The sequence below is a fragment of the Plecotus auritus genome (assembly GCF_963455305.1).
Source record: "Plecotus auritus genome assembly, chromosome: 5".
NCBI classification, from domain to species: Eukaryota; Metazoa; Chordata; class Mammalia; order Chiroptera; family Vespertilionidae; genus Plecotus; species Plecotus auritus.
The window spans coordinates 154,894,061-154,913,712 of NC_137776.1; the positions used below are offsets into that span (position 1 = coordinate 154,894,061).

General features: G+C 42.4%; 1 protein-coding gene across 10 annotated transcripts in view; it reads right to left on the minus strand.

The window, feature by feature from the left end:
- The window catches only part of UBAP2 (ubiquitin associated protein 2), a 120,999-nt gene that overhangs the window by 6,448 nt on the left and 94,899 nt on the right, over nt 1-19,652 (minus strand). For 7 of the 10 annotated variants that reach the window (XM_080671232.1, XM_080671231.1, XM_080671227.1 and 4 more), the window contains 9 exons: nt 18,640-18,829; nt 13,437-13,647; nt 12,076-12,350; nt 11,309-11,478; nt 10,007-10,220; nt 7,935-7,974; nt 5,752-5,935; nt 4,762-4,831; nt 368-563 (listed from right to left, as the gene is read on the minus strand). In XM_080671232.1, coding sequence (XP_080527358.1) covers nt 368-563; nt 4,762-4,831; nt 5,752-5,935; nt 7,935-7,974; nt 10,007-10,220; nt 11,309-11,478; nt 12,076-12,350; nt 13,437-13,647; nt 18,640-18,829 — 1,550 coding nt within the window. Of the gene's footprint in view, nt 1-367; nt 564-4,761; nt 4,832-5,751; nt 5,936-7,516; nt 7,683-7,934; nt 7,975-10,006; nt 10,221-11,308; nt 11,479-12,075; nt 12,351-13,436; nt 13,648-18,639; nt 18,830-19,652 lie in introns of those variants that run through there. The other 3 variants (XM_080671229.1, XM_080671226.1, XM_080671225.1) reach the window with 3 other exon arrangements.

Sequence of the window (19,652 nt, forward strand, 5' to 3'; positions counted from 1 at the left end):
AGAAATAGCCAATGGTAGCTGCTCCCTGGCCTCTGTCACTATTGCCATCACAGTTCCAGGGATGAGCGAGAACACAAAAGACTGGCAAGCTAGAAGCACAAAGGCTGCCAGGAATCCTGCCCAAGGGAGCCCATCCCAAAAGACCAATTTCACCTATCTCCACCCACATCAGCTCTGGAAGAACTGGGTCTCAAGAGGAACCGGAACAAAGAGGACAAGTACCAATGGCAGGGCTGGAGGGAGACTATGATCTTCTGATGTGTGGTTGCTCACCATGCCCTGCCAACCTCTGGGCATCCTCCCTGGAATCCAAGTGCACATCTTTGAGGGGATGGGGGTAGGTGGGAAAGGCCTCTGGGGCACACACCTGAGGTCACCAAGGGCGTGGCTCTGGTACTGCTGCTAGGGGCACTCACGGTGGTTCCGCCCAGGCAGAGGCTGTTCACTGTGTTCATGCTGCTTGGCAGGCTGAGTCCTGAGGACGTGGCACTCGAGGTGGAGGTTGCTGCCATTGAGAAGGTGGCTGAGGACTGGAGGGAAGGGGTGTTCTCCACACTGGTGTGCTGGCAAAATAAAAAAGCCAGGACACATGGGACTGGGGGCAAAGCACAGGAGGCAAGAGAACCTAGCCTGGCGTTTGGGCCTATAGTCTTGAGATTCTGACCTGAGGGGCTCTGGGCTCAGCGCTTACATTACCACACATTAGCCCCTTTGCCCCTCACACTGTTGGGTTAGGCCAGTGGTCGGCAAACTCATTAGTCAACAGAGCCAAATATCAACAGTACAACGATTGAAATTTCTTTTGAGAGCCAAATTTTTTAAACTTAAACTTCTTCTAACGCCACTTCTTCAAAATAGACTCGCCCAGGCCGTGGTATTTAGTGGAAGAGCCACACTCAAGGGGCCAAGGAGCCGCATGTGGCTCGCGAGCCACAGTTTGCCGACCACTGGGTTAGGCCATCAGAACACAACTTTTAAGCTGAGTATCAAGACTATTAAAATTGAGCTTTATGACCAAAACCCTCCTAAAAATTCTTACAGTTGCTCATTCTCTGGTATATGCCACAAGGCATAGAAACCTCAAGTATGTATATGTGTATGTACACACACGTACACACACACACACACACACACACACACACACAGTTTTTATTGATTTTTAGAGAGGAATGGAGAGTGAGAGAGAAAAACATCAATTAGCTGCCTCCTATATGCCCCTAACCAGAATCAAGCCCGAAACTTGTACCCTATCTGGGAATCAAACCGGCATCCTTTTAGTGAGCCATATCGGCAAGCGCCCAAGTAAATTTTAAATGAACATAGACATCTGAGTATAAGGTGAGAACCCACCTCACAGAAAAGCAAGTAGTCTCAGGAGATCTGTAAAGAGGCCACGGGCAGCCTGGCCCAAGTCAGAGCATTCTGGGATATCCTTCTATTAGGCTTCCTAGCTACTCTGATCTGGAAGTCACAGGTGGCCAGGAGAGGCCTTTGCTCCAGAACTTGGTGAACTTTGCAGAAGCAAGAGTCCTGGGGAGTCCCCCCACCAGGGCCTACACCTAGATGGACGAAACCCAGAAGAAAGCTCTGAAGAGCCGGAGTTCCAGGAAGCCAGCCTGGCTGCTCCACTTCAGCTAGTATTAAGGTAGAAGAGATGCACTTGGCTGGGCAAAGTATGACCAAAGGGGGAAGGAAAGGCTCTGTAAGACCGAGACCAGCCTCCAAACCAGAATGTGTATAGAACAAAGAAGCCTGAAAACTCCTGAAGGAGAAGGCAGAGAACAGGAAGCCCCAGGAGAAATGGGACCACCATGTGTTCTGCTTCCCATCACACAGACAACTCTATAGGTCCCAGCCCACAGGCTGCCCTAGCCACCTGATCACTAGCCTCAGGGCCCTAACGTCTAGAATTGGTTCTGCAAGGGAAAGACAGCTAAAATCATAGTCTCCTCAGACTCCCCAGGACTCCTGCTCTTTCAGCCCAGACAGACAGAACCAGGCGAGGAGAGCCAAGGAACAGGGTGAAGTCTGCGCCAATCTGCCCAGCCAGACCGCTGCATGCTGCTCTGCATGGGTCCAGGCTTCCCACTAAGAGCAACTTTCTAGAGAACTAGTTCCTGGTTTGCTGAAAGGAACTCAAGCATCCAGGAAGCCTCTCCTACGTCCAGCTGACCCTAACAGGGCTTCTACCTCTGACCCCCACCTCCCACACTCATGAGGGCGACGAGCTGCTGGAGTCAGGGGCCTCTGCCCCATTTCAAGGACTCTCTCAGTGCACCAAGTGGGCTGGGAAGTCAGGATGGGTGAAGAACACAGCCGTACCAAATCTCCCACAAGGACAGGAAGGGCAGGAGAACACACTAAGACTTCCTTCGTAACCTTCAAGCGGGAAAGATCTAACTGTAACAGACTACAAAAGGGGCTGACATATCTGACTATATAAAAATAAAAAATACTTATAAAATGACAAACATAGGGAAAATATCTGTACCTCTGATGACAAAGGGCTACTTACTAGTCTCCTGAATATAGAGTGCCTAGAAATAGACACCAAGGACCTGACAGGAAAATGAGCAAAGAATATAAATAACTCACCAAAAAGAAGAATATAATGGCTTTCCAATATGTAAAACAGATGGTCAACCTCATTCAATTATACTGACAGGTCATTTTTCTATTAACACATTGGAAAAATACAAATATTCAGCAACATCATTTCAGGGGCCAGCAGGGAAATAGGGTGGTTCATTCATTGCCCGTGGGAGGTAAGCAGGTCAAAATCACTAAGCAGAGCATTTGGCATTTTGTATAAAATGACAATGCCTAGCAAGTCCACACTAGGGTTTACCCTCTACTACTGCTGCAGGACGAAACAACATTGGCAGAACGTTATCAAATGAAGCATCAAGCTTAAAGTTCTATCAGTGGAGGACTGATCACATACTGTGATGCAGGAGAGCTGTTGAAAAACAACAAAGACCTCTGCTTCAACATAGAAACAATTAAAAAATGCACGTATTAAGTGGGGGAAAGCATTGAAGGGCACAATGTATGAAATATCCCATTTCTATTGTAGAAGAGGGAGAAAAATGACTACGTGTATGCATTTACTATTTTATAGGTTAAAAAGAACTCTAGAGGAACAAGCAAACAGGAGGAAGAGGGGCAGAACTTTAAGCCGATGAAAGAAAAAATTTTTAGTATATGCCTTTTTATACCTTTCACTAATAAATCTTACAGCTATATTACAATGTGGCAATTCCAACACATTGACAAAGTGGGGGACTCCCTGGACAAGGCAATTCTGGCCACAGTCATTTAGATGGTATGATTTGGAGTATCCTGACAAGATACAAAGTGCTGCTGACCTGTGCAAACAGAAGCACTGGCTCCAATGCCCCAGTGCCCAGGAACAGAAGCCACTAGACCAGTGCTCACACGGGGGCAGCTCACGGCCCTCACTGACCAACATGGGGCACAGGCAGGTGGGCAGAAGTATCCACCCTGTGCTCTGGTATGAAGACGGTGCTCTGTGTATTTTATGACACAGAATCATGCCTAACATTCACTTGGAAAACTACAGTTTGAAAGCCTCATTGTTTGCTAGATCATGATGGAAAGATAGAACTGACCCTATTCCATCACCTCATTCTGCAGCAAATTATTTGATCTCTTCTTTAAAGGAAACAAACTTTCCCAATTTCCAGACTCCCACATTTATCTGTACCCAAAGCTTCACTCCCTGCTTGAGGACCCATCCACTCTAACCTTACTGGAAGCCTCCTGTCTCCCAGGAGAGAGACATTTATTCGTTTTTCAGGCACCTTTCTTTCCTCAAATAGCTATGCTCAAGTCTCTCCTAGCATTAGGTCACTACCCTGACTCCTTGCCAGTTCACAATTCATGCCTCAACCCATCACAATCTAGACTGACCCCTACCACTAAAACCATGCTCTTCTCCCAACTTCAAACCTTGAGAAGCCACACTTCAATAACCATCACCTAGGTTACTCTTTTACCTCTCCACATTCCTGACTTGGTTCTGCAATATCAACCTTCCCAAAGTCTCTGTCTCTGAGTTGGGGGAAATGGCCTGAGCGCCAGTGCTAACAGTGAACAGAATACCTAATGCCAGAATTAGGAAAGTCCCCATGACCACCAACAAATTGGGACAGAGCTACACCAACTGGGGTAGAGCCAGGGCTGTCAGTCTCAAAAAGATATGTGTGTGCACATAAAGGATGGATATTCTCACATAAGCTCTTTCTTTCACCTTAAAGGATTTTCTCTACAGGGCCTTCACAAAGTAACAGAGGGTTATCCAGGAAAAATGGTCTTCATTAACGTTGACTTTTAGTGGAGCCCAAGTTGAAGTTAACAATGGGCCCACTTTCCTCTAAAAGCTTGCAAATGCCTCAACATAACATTTCCCAGAAAATAAATCACCCCTGCTATGCAGAAAGGTCTCCTATAATAAACAGGAAGCACAATGAATTGTTGGGAGTAAATTCACCACCTGACAGCACTGGCTCATCACATACCAGGCCTAGAGAAACAAGTTCTCCAGAGGCATGAACTTAGAAAGCATGGTGCCTAGGAAGTCAACAGCTCAACCCACAAACTTAGAGCAAGACATTACAGCCAAAGAATTCAAGATTATCTCACATATTTAAAATCCACAAACTAAAGGCCCACCTGGGGTGACTAAGCTCCAAGCTCACTGAGCAGGGTGGTGGGTGGGGGAGCCCAGAGGACACTTACTGTGTGTGACGTGCTGGAGGAGAGTGCTGTGTGCGCAGAGGAGAGGCTGCTCTGATGGGTGGAGAGTGAACTAGAAGACAAAACAGAGCACCACGTATGTCCACCCAACCAAGTCACTCCACAGGCACGGAGCCCCCGCGTCGGGTGGGCTAGGTATAAGCTCACCCATTCCCTTCAGGAGAAGCCCCAGTGTCATTCCCATCACCTGGAACCCAGTCCAGGTGTGCTGGTAGTTAGAATGACCTAAAGGGTCACCCACCCCGAAGATCTGGAACATCCTGGCCTGGGAAACCTCCAGGGCCAGCTTCAGTCAGCTCTAACCATCTGTTCTTTAGACTGGAAAAAGAATAGGATTTCACTAAGAACATGTCAGCCTTGAAGACCTCATTAAATCTGTGTGTGAGGGAAAAAGGTTCCTATGTTCAATCCACATGCCAGAATCAGAGCCTGAAGTCCCATCAAATCCAGAATTCAAGTCAAATGCTTTTGCTCCTGGCTTAAAGGGAGAAAGAGGTGAACTCAACTTAGAAGACACGGGGTGAGAACCCAATGAAACCCATTCTCCTACACCCTGTTGTAATAACTTGATCTATAAAGCCATGACAAGCATAAATCAGAGACGTGCTCAGAAATCCAACAGCAACCTCACTCTGCATCAGTGACAGGAGCCCAGAGCTGGGAGGAGGCTTATCTAGTGGCACCCTCCTGAGGGCGGAATAAGAGCAGCAGCCACCCCTTGGGTCCACCCCATTCCCAGGGGGCCCAGTGCTCTCTGTGATAGCAGAGGCATTACAAACAAGCAAGGTTTACATCTGTGGTGCTTTGATGACCCTACCCAGTCCAAACCTATCTAGAGCATTATTGCAAAAGGCCAGGACATGGTGCTAGGGGCAACAAGTCGGTGTTGTTCATTGGAAGAACCTTCTATAAAGGCTCCAGGACTTCGCCCCAGTGTGGGCCTCTCTTTCTGAGCCCATATTTTCCCCATACCTGTTAAGCTGAGAGAGGGGGGTGCTGGACAGGTCACCAGGCTGGGACAAGGAGGGCAAAGTGGCAGTGTGCTGAGATGCAGAGGGTAGAAGCGTACTGCAGGAGGTGGTGCTGGGAAGGGATGCCACAGATGGGAGGGCCGAGGAAGGGTCTGTTGTCTTTGGAGCAGGAACAGATGCAGTCGCTGTAAGAAAAAGATCTGTTTAACTCCAGATCAAACCATGAATATCTGAAATATGCTCAATATCTTGAGACATGTCAGGAGCAGTTGAGACATACATAAAGTTACATTTCCCATGGAAAATGCCCCAGCATGTCCCCAATTGGTCTCTTTTCTGTCAGATACGATTATTAAAAGGACACACAATGGTCAGACGCACAGGACCCAGACAGAGTAGGAAATGACATAATCACAGCAATTTATAATCATAAACTGTCCTATGATGTGGACATACTTCCCCCAACTAAAGGAAGCAGGTCAACCCTAAGCCACACCCACAAAGAGGCTCCGAGCTTGAAATAATTACAAAGTAACACAAAATTTCCTTAAAAAGCACAACATGGGGACAGTGAAAATCTGGTGGGCGAGACCACCCAAGAGGTAAGTATTTGCTTCTATCAAATCAGTACCAAATCAGGCTGACCTTGTGAAAGTTCATAGCCAATTTAGGGCTGAGAGCCCAAGGTACATATGCTGTGGAGTTACAGATGCCTCAAATCTACAGGAAGATCACACAGCTGCTGTTGAACTCTTACTTTGGCACAGGGAGCATAGCATTTCCTTCACATGTGCTTGAAGAGAGTAACCTCAGAGCACATTAGGTTTTCAGGAGACCATGAGTGCTATCAATCGTCACTGCAGAAAAGACTCAGTGTTAGTGCCATCCACACATATGACTCAGATATGTGCTTGGAAATAAAGCATCATTGTCTTTTCCAGTTAGGAAGGAGAAGCAACCAGTACCCACCTGCAGCATTCCCTGGGAGCCCAGTAGAAAACACATTAGTCTCTAAAAGAAGGATGATTAGAAAACAAGCACAGGCAGCAACAGGCTCAAAACACAATGTAATCAATTCTTACAATAGCCTTTACTTCCTGAGGCTTGCTTTTTACCAACAGTCTATTCCAAATATACCTGTTCTTAGACATCAAATGAAGACACCACAATGTCCCTGTCCTAAAACTCACATCTCCCTAGGTCTTGGACCACACTGATAAGAGGTCCACCAAAAGCTTCTGGAAGAGAGAGAGAGAGAGAGAGAGAGAGAGAGAGAGAGAGAGTGTGTGTGTGTGTGTGTGTGAGAGAGAGAGAGAGAGAGAGAGAGAGAGAGAGAGAGAGAGAGAGAGAGAGAGAGAGAGAATGGGTGGAGAAGAGAGTACGGGAGATAAAAACCTATCTAAAATGCACACTATGTTTTTTAAGCATCTTACATCTCATTTTAAATCTCCAAATAATCTAGTGCACCTCTATGTGTTCTCAACCCCATGTCTGGACTACAGAAACTAGCCAGCAGGGCTTGTGAAATGAGAACTTCCCCTGACAGCCAATGTTCTCAGAGCTACCAACGTATCTCCAAACAACTCTGGCAGCCCAGCAATACCAAAATTCTAGGTAACTCATATGTCATTTCAATTCTGACTGAAGCCCAGTCCAGCTCTGGTACAATTGCATGTCCATGTCCCAAAAAATTGTAAATAAAAAGAGTCTTTTGGGCTTCCATACTCAATTCCCACTTGCCTTACTGAATGATCACAAACATCACCATAAACAATCACAGATAGGCTAGCCAAGAACAAAATTCACCTGTGTCATTTCCATTGATCACTGAGCTGTACTGAAACTGGGGAACAGGGGAATCCCTTCATTTTCTCCAAAGTGTTTCCAGTGAGCAACATTTTATCTCTCTTCCTAGCAATTGTCTGTCAGAACCTGTAGGCAATGAACATGTATTTCCTGAACTAGCACACCAATTTTTGTTTTAAAAGTTCTTTACATTATTGGAGTGGGAGCCCTTTGACCATCTTAGAACCTGTACCTCTGAGCAAAATATCTTTAAATTTTTTAAGGACTATTTTTTGCAGAATTAGCCATTAACCTACTGCATTGCCTATCAAGTTAGTGATGCTCTTATTTTGTTTGGTTTCCATCAGCCATGACAAAAAAGTTAGTTTGTACACTTACTGTCTACTGTCTGCTGACTTCGACCACCACCATGTCCATTCTATAAGGAAGAGAAAATAAGTAAACCCATAAAAATAAAAAAACTTACACGATTTTCTATTGGGATTTAGCCACAAATACATGAAACATAATCAAGGAATGGTGGCCTGTTTTGTTTTGTTTGTTTTCCTTTCATAACATTGAGGGGCAATATGACAGACTTTTTTTTTTAATGTTTTTTATTTTTAGAGAGAGGGGATGAGAGAGGAAGAGAGAGAAACATTGATTGGTTGCCCCCCGTATGCACCATGACTGGGGTGCAGCCTTCTCTTCCCACAAGGCTTTTATGACAATGACAGAGAGACATAGGCCCTATAGAGAATAGGGGAGAGACTAGAACAGTCCCTTGTAAATCGAAAGAAGCTTAACAGAAAAGGTTCAAAGGGGCTGAGGAAGGAGTAAAAAAAAAAAAAGAAAAAAGAAAAAAGAAAAAAGAAATAGCCCACCCATGCAGTCCCACATCAAAGCCCACACTCAGCAACCTATACCTCCCCACCCCAAGTCAGAGCCCTCAGTTAACCTTTTAGTGTCAAGTAGGCAGCCTAGAGTCACCAGACATTTGAGGAAAACACCTAATATAAAATACGTAAAACAACAGAAGGAAAGTATAAACAACAAAAAAAAATTTAAGTAGAGATGTACAAATAGTTCCTGCTTAGAAGGAGACTTAGAAAATGTATCCAAATTCTGCTAGACCAATTCAACTATATTTTAATATTTTTATTTTTTCATCCACCTTTTAAAAATATTTTGATTGATTTCAGAGAGGAAGGGAGAGGGAGAGATAGAAACATCAATGATGAGAGAGAATCATTGATCAGCTGCCTTCTACAAACCAGGAATATGCCATGACCAGGAATCGAATGGTGACCTTCTGGTTCATAAGCCTGCGCTCAAGCACTGAGCCACACCAGCCGGGCTATCATCCAGTTTTTACAGTAGTTCTCACCAATAATGTGTGAACATCTTTGCCTTATAGGAAACTAAAATATTACAGATAAGATTATAGTTCCCCTCTTACCCCATCCAAACCACTAAGAGAAATTTGGGGTGTGTCCCTATATTATCTTTTTTTTTTAAATATATTTTATTGATATTTTACAGAGAGAAAGGGAGAGGGATAGAGAGTTAGAAACATCGATGAGAGAGAAACATCGATCAGCTGCCTCCTGCACACCTCCTACTGGGGATGTGCCCGCAACCAAGGTACGTGCCCTTGACCGGAATCGAACCTGGGACCTTTCAGTCCGCAGGCCGACGCTCTATCCACTGAGCCAAACCGGTTTCGGCTCTATATTATCTTTATACTAAGCTTCTGGGTCCATTTACACACATTCCTGTTTTTATGGTGCTTGAAATGCAGGTTTTAAATGAGATGCCTACTGTTGGCAAATTCAACAAACTACAAGGATTCTACTCAAAAGGTTAGTAAATTGTAAAAGAAAGTCTCAATAAAAAAGCTTAATTTCCCACCAGGTGGCTCAGTTCGTGTCATCCCACATACCAAAAAATATGGGTTCAATTCCAAGTCAGGGCACATACCTAGGTTTGGGATTCAATCCCCAGTTGGGGCACATATGGTCATGGAGCATACGAGAGGCAACTGATTGACATTTATTTCTCTTTCTCTCTCCCCCAACTCCCTCCCTCTCCATCTTTAAAAAAATAATCAATAAACATATCTTCAGCTCTAGCTGGTTTGGCTCAGTGGACAGAGCATCGGCCTGCAGACTGAAGGGTCTCGGGTTCAATTCCTGTCAAGGGCCCATACCTTGGTTGCAGGCTTGGCCCTGGTCAGAGCTTGTGCAGGAGGCAACCAATCGATGTGTTTCTCTCACACTGATATCTCTGTCTTTCCCTCTCTCTCTTCCACTCTCTCTAAAAATCTATGGAAAAACATCCTCAGGTGAGAATTACAAAATATTAAGAAATAAAATAAAATCAACATATCCTCAAGTGAGAGTAAAATAAAAGGCTCAAACTACACACTGAGTTCCAAAACAGGACAGGAAGAAACTCGAAAGACCACTTACCGTGACAGTTCCTGGAACTGACTCCGACGGACTCACTGAGCTTTGGTATGCAACCCTGTTATGCACAGAACTCTGGTCATAGGAGGAAGACGTTGTTGCTGGACTAGTGGAGCTCAGTGATGAGCTGGTCAGACTGGAGGAGGTAATGACTGAAGTTGTATAGGTGGAGTTCTGTACTGCACTGGTCATTGGTAGAGAGGTATTCAAAGAATCACTACAAATGGTATTAGACATACATTTGTGTCAATTTACATAGCTTCATGAAGGAGAACTATTTCATCATACTCTAAATTAAATAAACATGTCTGCAACCACAAGTTTATATACTACTGCATTCTTCAATTTAATACAATGAAGATTCAAAACAATCCCCCAAGTCTAGCACCATCCCCATAAAAAGCTAGACCCACCTAACTTAATTGACAGGCAAAGGGACAGCTTTAAGAATTTTTTTTTTTTTTTTTTTTTTTTTAGCTTTAAGAATTTTTAAGGAATCTAGATGTCTGAGACTATCTTTAGAAAAGGAACCCATGCAAATATCAGGTTTGGGCTCTGGAAAGTGGAAAAATTAACTAATAAAATAAAATGTAAAATCTGGCCTTCTCTATTTATAAAATATTCCACTGAATGAAAGTGTTGGCAAGATGTGAAGAAACTGAATCTCTCAGAGATTACTTATAGAAATGTAAAATGCTGCAGCCACTGTGGAAAATGTTTGATGCTTCCTCAAATGGTTAAATATAAGTTACCATATAACCCAGCAATTCCTAGGTATACAACCACAGAATCAAAAGCACACAAAATATGTAACTAAATGTTCACGGCAGCATGGTTTATAATAGCCAAAAAGTGAGAACAATCCACACGTCCATCACCTCATAATGGATAAACAAAATGTGGTATATCGGCACAATAAAATATTATTTGGAAACAAAATGCATTCAAGCTTCAGTAAAGATGAACCTTCACAACACTATGGTAAGTGAAAGTCAGTCACAAGTGACCATAAATTGCATGATTCTAGTTATATGAAATGTCCAGAATAGGCAAATCCAGAGACAGATTATTGGTTGCTAGGTATGAGGGGAAGGGGAAATTGGAAGTGACTGCTACTAGGCACAGGGTTTCTTTTTAGGGTGATGGAAGAAAAGTTCTGGATTAGATACTAGTGAGGGCTGCACAAATCCACTACCACAGGGTGTATTGTCTGCCTCCACCAGGTGATTTCTTAGGCTCTATTCTGTTTTACCTTGCAAACAAAAGACTTACTCCAGTCAAAATCAGAGAAGTGGGATTATGTACCTTAAAGACTTTGAATACAAGCTGATGGGAATCTGGTTACTATTTTCATTGCTTGCAGCTGATACAAATTCAGAAAGAGAAGATTCTGATCCAAATTCCAAGGCGCCAAACTGAACATTTAATCCTGTGACATCTGCTGAACCGGGCATTTCTACTGCAGAAGCTGGGATCTGAAAAGGCAAAGCTGCCATGTCAGGAACAGAGGTCATGGATTCTAAGTCTCAAGGGTCCATACCAGAGCCAAATGGACACTGGGTTCCCAAGGCATAGCTGGCAGGCCTGAGGAACAAGGCACAGAAGGCCAAAAGAAAGGAAAAAGGAATAGGATTTTTTAAAAAGAGACAGAAGGGACAAGAGCAAAGAAAAATTACAAGTTAACAGGACAATGGTCATTGCTACCAACTGCTTCCTTAGAACAGTAAGGGGCGGGGATTGTGGCTGTGGATGAGTAAAAGAGCAGAATGCTTTAAAGCATTATCTGGTAAAAGACCCACTCATCCTCCACTATGGGGCAGCACAACTAAGCACACAAGACCATAAGATTCTTTGAGCCAGATATAGTAATTTGAATTAATATTCTCTGTCTCTCAGCACAAACTCATTCCCTCTAATATTAGCCCACTCAGAAACTGCCACTTCCTCATAAAGCAGTAAGCTATGTGCTTGAAAAACACTACACTCTGTTTCTGAGACTTGCTAATCCAACACTTAGGCTAAATGTTAAAATACATCCACCTTGGGACTGCAGATTCACATGGAATACCCACCTTAGAAGCTGGAGGTATCCGCCGCTTAGGGAGTTTGATGTGTTTAGGCTGTGGTTGGTGGGCAGACACAGAGATATTTTCGACAGTCAGGCTGGGAAGCTGTAAGAGTTTGTTCACAGTGGAGGTGCTGTCTCTGGGTGCTGATTCTCGGAGTTTTACCTGGGAAGGAAAGGACTCCAATCCAGGAGGAGGAACAGTGACTGCCTGAGATTGGTGCTGCTGTCGCTGGCTCAACTGGCTAAGAACTGGGGATGGTTCAGGCTGAGATTTAAAGTCTAGAAAATAGGTAAAGAAGGGGTAAAAACAAAATTATTTTGGCACACGAGATTAGAGTTCCCTCTTCTACCATCACTGGCTTGCAAGATTGGCTCTTGGCTAGTGTCTGAATGCCAACACTCTAACCAACAAAGGTGACTCTGTGCTTTGAATATTTGTACAATGTAGTTTACACTGAACACTTGCTTTCCTTCTAGAAATCTGGAAGTTTGGTGTGTACTAGGCAGAGGGTACCTACATAACCAGCCCCCATCCCTTGATAAAAACCCTGGGCATTGAATCTCTAATGATTTTATTTCATAGGTATCACTTCAAACCTGGGAATAGTCTCAGGTACTCAGGAAGTACCTGAGACATTTAACAGAGAAATGTGTTTCCATGTCTCTCAATATGCCCTAAGCATAAACCAATCCACACAACCAACCCTTTAAAGTAACTCCCTGCTGTTCCTTAATACAGTATGGTGTGTGTAGTAGGTGGGAAATGGAAGCTTAATGTCACAAAACTATGGGAGTAGAATTTAGAAAACCTCCAATTTACATGTGAGACCTTGAAATAATAAACCACAGATGAAAAGGCTGAACCAAATCATGATGGATACATGCAAATGTTAAAATGAGAAAGCAATCCAGAGGGTTTGATAAGTTGTTTCCTTATATTTATTTACATGCCTTTACCATGCTTTTGTACATCTCTTCAAGGTATGTACTACTACTAATAACAACAAATAAATGCAGGTATTTATTTATACAATACAAAGCTGACTGATTTAATTCAGAAACTTTGCCAAGTTCTACTAAAAAAAAGATCTCTGGGCCCTGGTCAGGTAGTTCAATTGGATAGAGCGTCGACCCCATATGCCAAGGTTGAGGGTTTGATCTCTGGTCAGGGCACATACAGAAATCAACCAATGAATGCATAAATAAGTGGAACAACAACTGATGTCTCTCTTTCTCAAATAAACCAATTAAAAAAAAAAATTTAAAGAAAGAAACATCTCTGGTCAAAACCCACAGTAGTGTTCACAAGTCAACAGCCTACGCTACTGTTTAGGGGTGAAGCAACCACAGAAAATGTATACTTACCAAAATGGCTACAGACTGAGGACTGGGTAGGTGAGGGCTTGAGGTCCCAAGAAGTGGTTGTGGGGGCACTTGCACTATTCTGCTGCAAACTTGGCGTGGTAGTAAACTGGCCCAAAGTTGGAGGTTTCAACTGGTCCAAAATCTGGGAGTTGGTGGTGTTTGCCATTTTTGAAGGTGCAAGCTCTCCAAATCCTGAACCAAGGACGGATGACTTTAAAGGGAAAGAAAGCAGAATTCCTAAACAATACAGAATATCTACCCCAGGCTTTAAAACATGCCAAGTATTTTCACAAGGATTTTAAAAACTATAACCCAGAACACCTGAATTAGCAAGACTCATATGATTACACTACATGAAAATATTATTATGGGCCAGGGCGAGATATTTTATTTAAAAAAAGAAAGAAAAAGAAAACACCTGTCGGAGAAACCAAGATGTCGGCATAGGTAAACACCTAAACTGCTGCCTCGCACAACAATATCAAAACTACAACTAAAAGTCAAAATGAACACCATCCAGAACCACAGGAAATCTGGCTAATTGGAAATTCTACAACTAGAAGAAAAGAGGAAAACACATTGAGACTCAGAGGAGCTGTAAAAGGCTGAGGTACAGAGACTCGCACGCGGAGAGGACGGCCAGCTGTGTGCATGGGCGGCTGAGTGTGCGGCTGGCTTTCTAAAGCAGGAGGGAGAAGGAAGCTCCCGACTGCACTGAACTCCAGTCCTGGGCGAGACGCTGGGAAACCAGACTCATTCGGGGGGAATCTGGACTGTCAGGAAAAGAGAAAGCGCGCTAAGACTCGGGAACTGTGGAAGGTAGAGGTTCGGAGGCGCGCACACACAGAGAGGACTGACTGTTGAATGCACTGGAGGCTGAGTACGCGGCTGGCTTTCTAAAGTGGGAGGGAGACAGAAGCTCCCGACTGCGCTGAACTCCAGTTCCAGGCAAGTTTCTGGGAACCCCGACTCATTCGGGGAGAAACTGGACTGTCTGGCAGCGGACGAAACTCGAGGGTGGCTTTCTCTCAGAGGTGCTTGCAACGATTACCGAGGGACACTGAGACCCAGGGGCCTCTTAGGGCAGGACTGACAGGAAACCAAGGCTGTCTGCTCCACCCTGAAACTTCGCCCCATCCAAGCTGAGCACAGAGGCTTTTCCAATTTTGCAAGTCTTGTCTCTTAAGAGTGTCTCCAGCACAGTTCTCCCAGCACAGACACAGCTGATCCTCACAGCCAATTGGCCTGGAGGTCAATTCCTCCCAGTGATACCAACAACAATCAAGACTTAACTATAACAAGGCTGAGCACACAGCCCACAAAGGGGTGCACCAAGAGTGTCCACCTTAGGTAACTGGGGAGGCTGAACCATTGTGCCCTATAGGACACCTACCACACAAAGCTACTCTATCAACTCAGGGAAGCAGCAAAAATGCGGAGACAAAGAAACAGGTCACAAATGAAAGAAATGGAGGAAAGCAAACGACTGGATATAGAGTGCAAAACCACGGTTATAAGGTTTTTCAAGAATTTCCTAGAAAAGGCCGATAAATTTAGTGAGACCCTCGAGGATATGAAAAAGGACCAACTAGAAATTAAACATACACTGACTGAAATAAAAAATATTATACACAGACCTAACAGCAGACTAGAAGACCGCAAGAATCAAGTCAAAGAGTTGAAATACAAAGAAGCAAAAAACACTCAGCCAGAAAAGCAAAAAGAAAAAAACAAATCCAAAAATTTGAAGATAGTGTAAGGAGCCTCTGGGATAACCTCTAGCATACCAACATCCAAATTATGGGGGTGCCAGAAGAAGAGAGAGAGCAAGATACTGAAAACCTATTTGAAGAAATAATGACAGAAAACTTCCCCCACCTGGTGAAAGAAATAGACTTACAACTCCAGGAAGCACACAGAACCCTAAACAAAAGGAATCCAAAGAGGACCACACCAAGACACATCATAATTAAAATGCCAAGGGCAAAAGACAAAGAGAGAATATTAAAAGCAGCAAGAGAAAAACAGTTAATTACCTACAAGGGAGCACCCATACGACTTTCAGCTGATTTCTCAACAGAAACTATGCAGGCCAGACGGGAGTGGCAAGAAATATTCAAAGTGATGAATAGCAAGAATCTACAACCAAGATTACTCTACCCAGCAAAGCTATCATTCAGAATTCAAGGTCAGATAAAGAGCTTCACAGATAAGAAAAGGCTAAAGGAGTTCATCACCACCAAACCAGTATTATATGAAATGCTGAAAGGTATTCTTTAAGAAGAGGAAGAAGAAGAAAAAGGTAAAGATAAAAATTATGAACAACAAATACATGTCTATCAACAAGTGAATCTAAAAATCAAGTGAATAAAAAATCTGATGAACAGAATAAACTGGTGAATATAATAGAATCAGGGGCATAAAAGGGAGTGGACTGACAATTCTCAGGGGGGAAGTTGTGTGGGGGGTGCGGGAAGAGACTGGACAAAGGTCGTACACCTATGGATGAGGACAGTGGGGGGGGGAGGTAAGGGCAGAGGGTGGGATGGGAACCAGGTGGAGGGGAGCTATGGGAGGAAAAAAGAGGAACAATTGTAATAATCTGAACAATAAAGATTTATTAAATTAAAAAATATATATTATTATGCAACAAGATCTGACTAAATAAATCCAGCAATCCTTCCTGATTCTGATATAAGAGGTTAAAGGAAAGGGAAACATATTCCCTGGATTTTAAGAAATTGATTTTAAAAAGTGATGTCACAAATTCACAAACAAAATACCATTTTTTTTTTAAACTAAGGAGAAATGCCATGAATTAAATGACAAGCACAAGCTTAAACAAAAACACAGTTTTTCTTAATGTGTGGAACACTAATTATCTTTAATGATTCGAATAGGTCTGTTCAAAAAAAGATCAGCCATAAGGTCTACAAGATTAAATGCAGATCACAGCACTTACTTAATTAAAATGTTAGTATTCCAAAATAAGACACAGGAGGTATTGAGTAATACCCTGGACACTGATAAATTTATTTCAAGTTGTTTAGATGACTGGGAACACCAAATATGTCCCACAAGCAAGCATACAAAAGACTCCTTTTTTATCTATCCTGTACTCCTCCCCTATCTATCCTGTAAGGCCAGGCATCAAGATCTTAGGAAAATGAAAACCTAATGACTAGAGAACATAATGACAGATCAACTGCATTTTTACATTATCAAAATCATTCAGTTTCTGAAAAGACAAGTTCTTCGTCAAAAGTAACTTTCAAAAACTACCTAAAAGGTCAAAAACAGAAGTGATTTGCATTCCCTCAAGAGGCCAGATCTAGAAAGTTGAAATAAAATTATTTCTGTTACCAATACCCAAAGGCCCAGAGTATCCTAGTTGTTCTAAGGAACAGTTGTGCTAACATTACTTATTACTACTCCAGATTCTTAGCTTATGCTGACCATTACACATCTCTTTCATTGCTATAAATCTGCCAAAACCCAGCTCAAGCCCACTTGTTCAATGAAGGCCTCTTCGAATGATTCTTCTAACTCTTCATCTTTTCCCTACCTAATCTCTATTCTACATCAGCTAATTTTTATCAAATGCACTTTCTATGTGCTTTACAACACAAAAAAATCACTGCATCAATTACTAGCGCCACCAAAGGATTTCTCAATTCCACCTACACATTTCAATCAACTTTAAAACTCTGTTGGTCTTGTGTAGACTCTGGTATTATTTTATTATGCTCACTATTACTGTCGTTATTTACTGAAGTTTCCCGTTGATTATAAAAGTACAGTAGGGTTGAGAACCACTGCTCTAATACATTACAAAAGCAATTCTTACCAGTTTCTCAAGGTGTTTTTCATGACAAAAAGCCACAGGTCACTAAAAAAAAACACCTCATGTCCTACCTATGCTCTCAGTGGCCTAAGATTCCAGGAAGTCAGCAAGGGCATGACATCAATATGCTAGTAGCAAATGGAAAGGCAGAGGAGGAAAGGGCATGATGGTTCAATCAAAAATGAGTGGTAGGTACTATCAGGCCTTCTCAAAACAAACAGAGCACTATGGCTCAGGCTGTCCCACTTCAAGCACTGATGCCCTTTCATGCACAATCATCCATGACAGTAAAAATATAAAGTATGCCCCAAGCCAGATATACTTGACATGAGATGACTATGCAGAATAGAAGATAGCAATAAAAAGTTTGCATACTCACTTCTACATTTTATTAGGGTATAGCAAATGATTTTGAGTCAAGTAAGAGGAAAAGATTATATCATATTCATAAGAAATTCTGTTTCTCAACTGTAAATTTCAGGTAAAATACAGTAAAAATGAACCAAAATAATTATTAGTGAAAGCTAAGGATCTATGTTTATGGTCCTTCAACCTCCCCTCTGCCAACTCACAATTACATATGGTTAGACAGAGACTACTCTCCCAGGCTGCAGCTACATTCTTTTACATCCTATGCTCTAAGCCAGCGGTCGTCAACCGGTGGTCGGCGGATCACTGGTGGTCCGTGAGGTCCGAAAGGTTGGCGATCACTGCTCTACGCTTCTCTACTTCCATCAGCCTATCTCCGCATCCCTCACTAACAATTCCTTGAGTTATCTCTGATAGGAGCTTAATTCTCATGGGAGGTCAGAATCATATATGCAGCAGAAGATAACACTATTTCAATGAAAGCACACTCAAATTATAAGGGTCTCTACTACATAGTGCAGCTTTTTAAGAAAAAGTACACCACGTTTATGGAATAGCAAAACAAAAATAAAAAATATATATAAGTACCTAGGCAGACTTGGACAGAACTGTGTTTACATAATTTCAGTAAGCAAATACTGGCAAACATTTGCATTTAAGAAAATTGGAAAACGACAATTTTAACAGCATAAGTCTAGAGACAGACTTTGAAACAAAATCCAAGAAAAATCATTAATAAGAATGCCTGAGTAATTATGACAGAAAAGATTTCAACTTCCAAAAATAAGTATTTTTATCTTTGCCCAGAAAACTCAGAGTAGTTGAATTCCACATGGAAGCATCAGATATGTGCTTGGAAATGAACACATCATTGTTTTCCGGACGGAAATGTACTGCATAACTTTTTATATTTAGAATATAGTTATAAGGCATGTGTCATTCTAGCAAAAGCATTCCTTAAGATCCCATACTGAAATGAAAGTGAGTTACCAGACTCTGAGGAGAATAGGAGTTGACAGCAGTGGAGCTGCCAGGCCCTGGTGCCATCTGATTGCTGTGCTGAGAATTTGTGAAAACAAGGGCTTGGCCAAAGCCCTGCTGTTGGGAAGTTTCAAAGGAGCTGACTTCTGAGGCTTGATTGGGAGGAACAGGCTTCTGGAGCAAGGCTACCAGATCAACGCTAAGCAGACAAAAAGCAAATGAGGACAAGTCATAAACAAATCTTACCAGCAAATGAATTTGATAAGTGAATCAATATAAAGTCAATTCATGCCAAAAATTACTCAAGTAAGAAAAAAACCTAAAAAAAAAAAATTTTTTTTTAAACAAAACAAATAAACCCTAAAGCCACAGAGACTGAAGCAGAGCTTTGCAGAGAAGAAAAATGAAAAGGTGCATGGAGATTATTTCCGCAGAAATGCAATAGTGACAACTTATTTGAAAATCTAGAGAAATTGAGCAAACTGAAAGAATTTTCTGAAGTTTGGCTCGTTTCCTTTAGGATATTTGCTCCTTTTATCACTTGGAACCAGTGTCTCAAACTTTCCTTAAGGAAAGTGAGTTCATATTTTGGGGGAATGAGGAACACAGCTATAGTAGCCTAGTCAAGCAGTTTCATATTTATCATAAATGTTCCTGTAAGTTTCGCATTCTTTCCAATAATATATTTAGGTTTGTATAAATCTCATATAATTTTCTCTCTTAAATATTTAAGAAAGAATGCACTATATATTCACAAATACTCTGTTAACTACAACTCTTGTGATGCCCCCAGAAAGACACATATCCAATTTGAAAACGATGGCCTAAAAACCTGAAAGCATGAGGAAGAAATTATCTTCCAGATACATACACTACCACCTTACATGTGAGTGAGCTACTAACTCTCCTCCGCAGGACCTGCAAGGTACACAGAATTACGTAACATAATATGCTCCATTAAACCCTTTCCAAGGCCAGTTGCTAGTCAGTTCTGACACTTTCACCATGCCAGTGAAACAGAT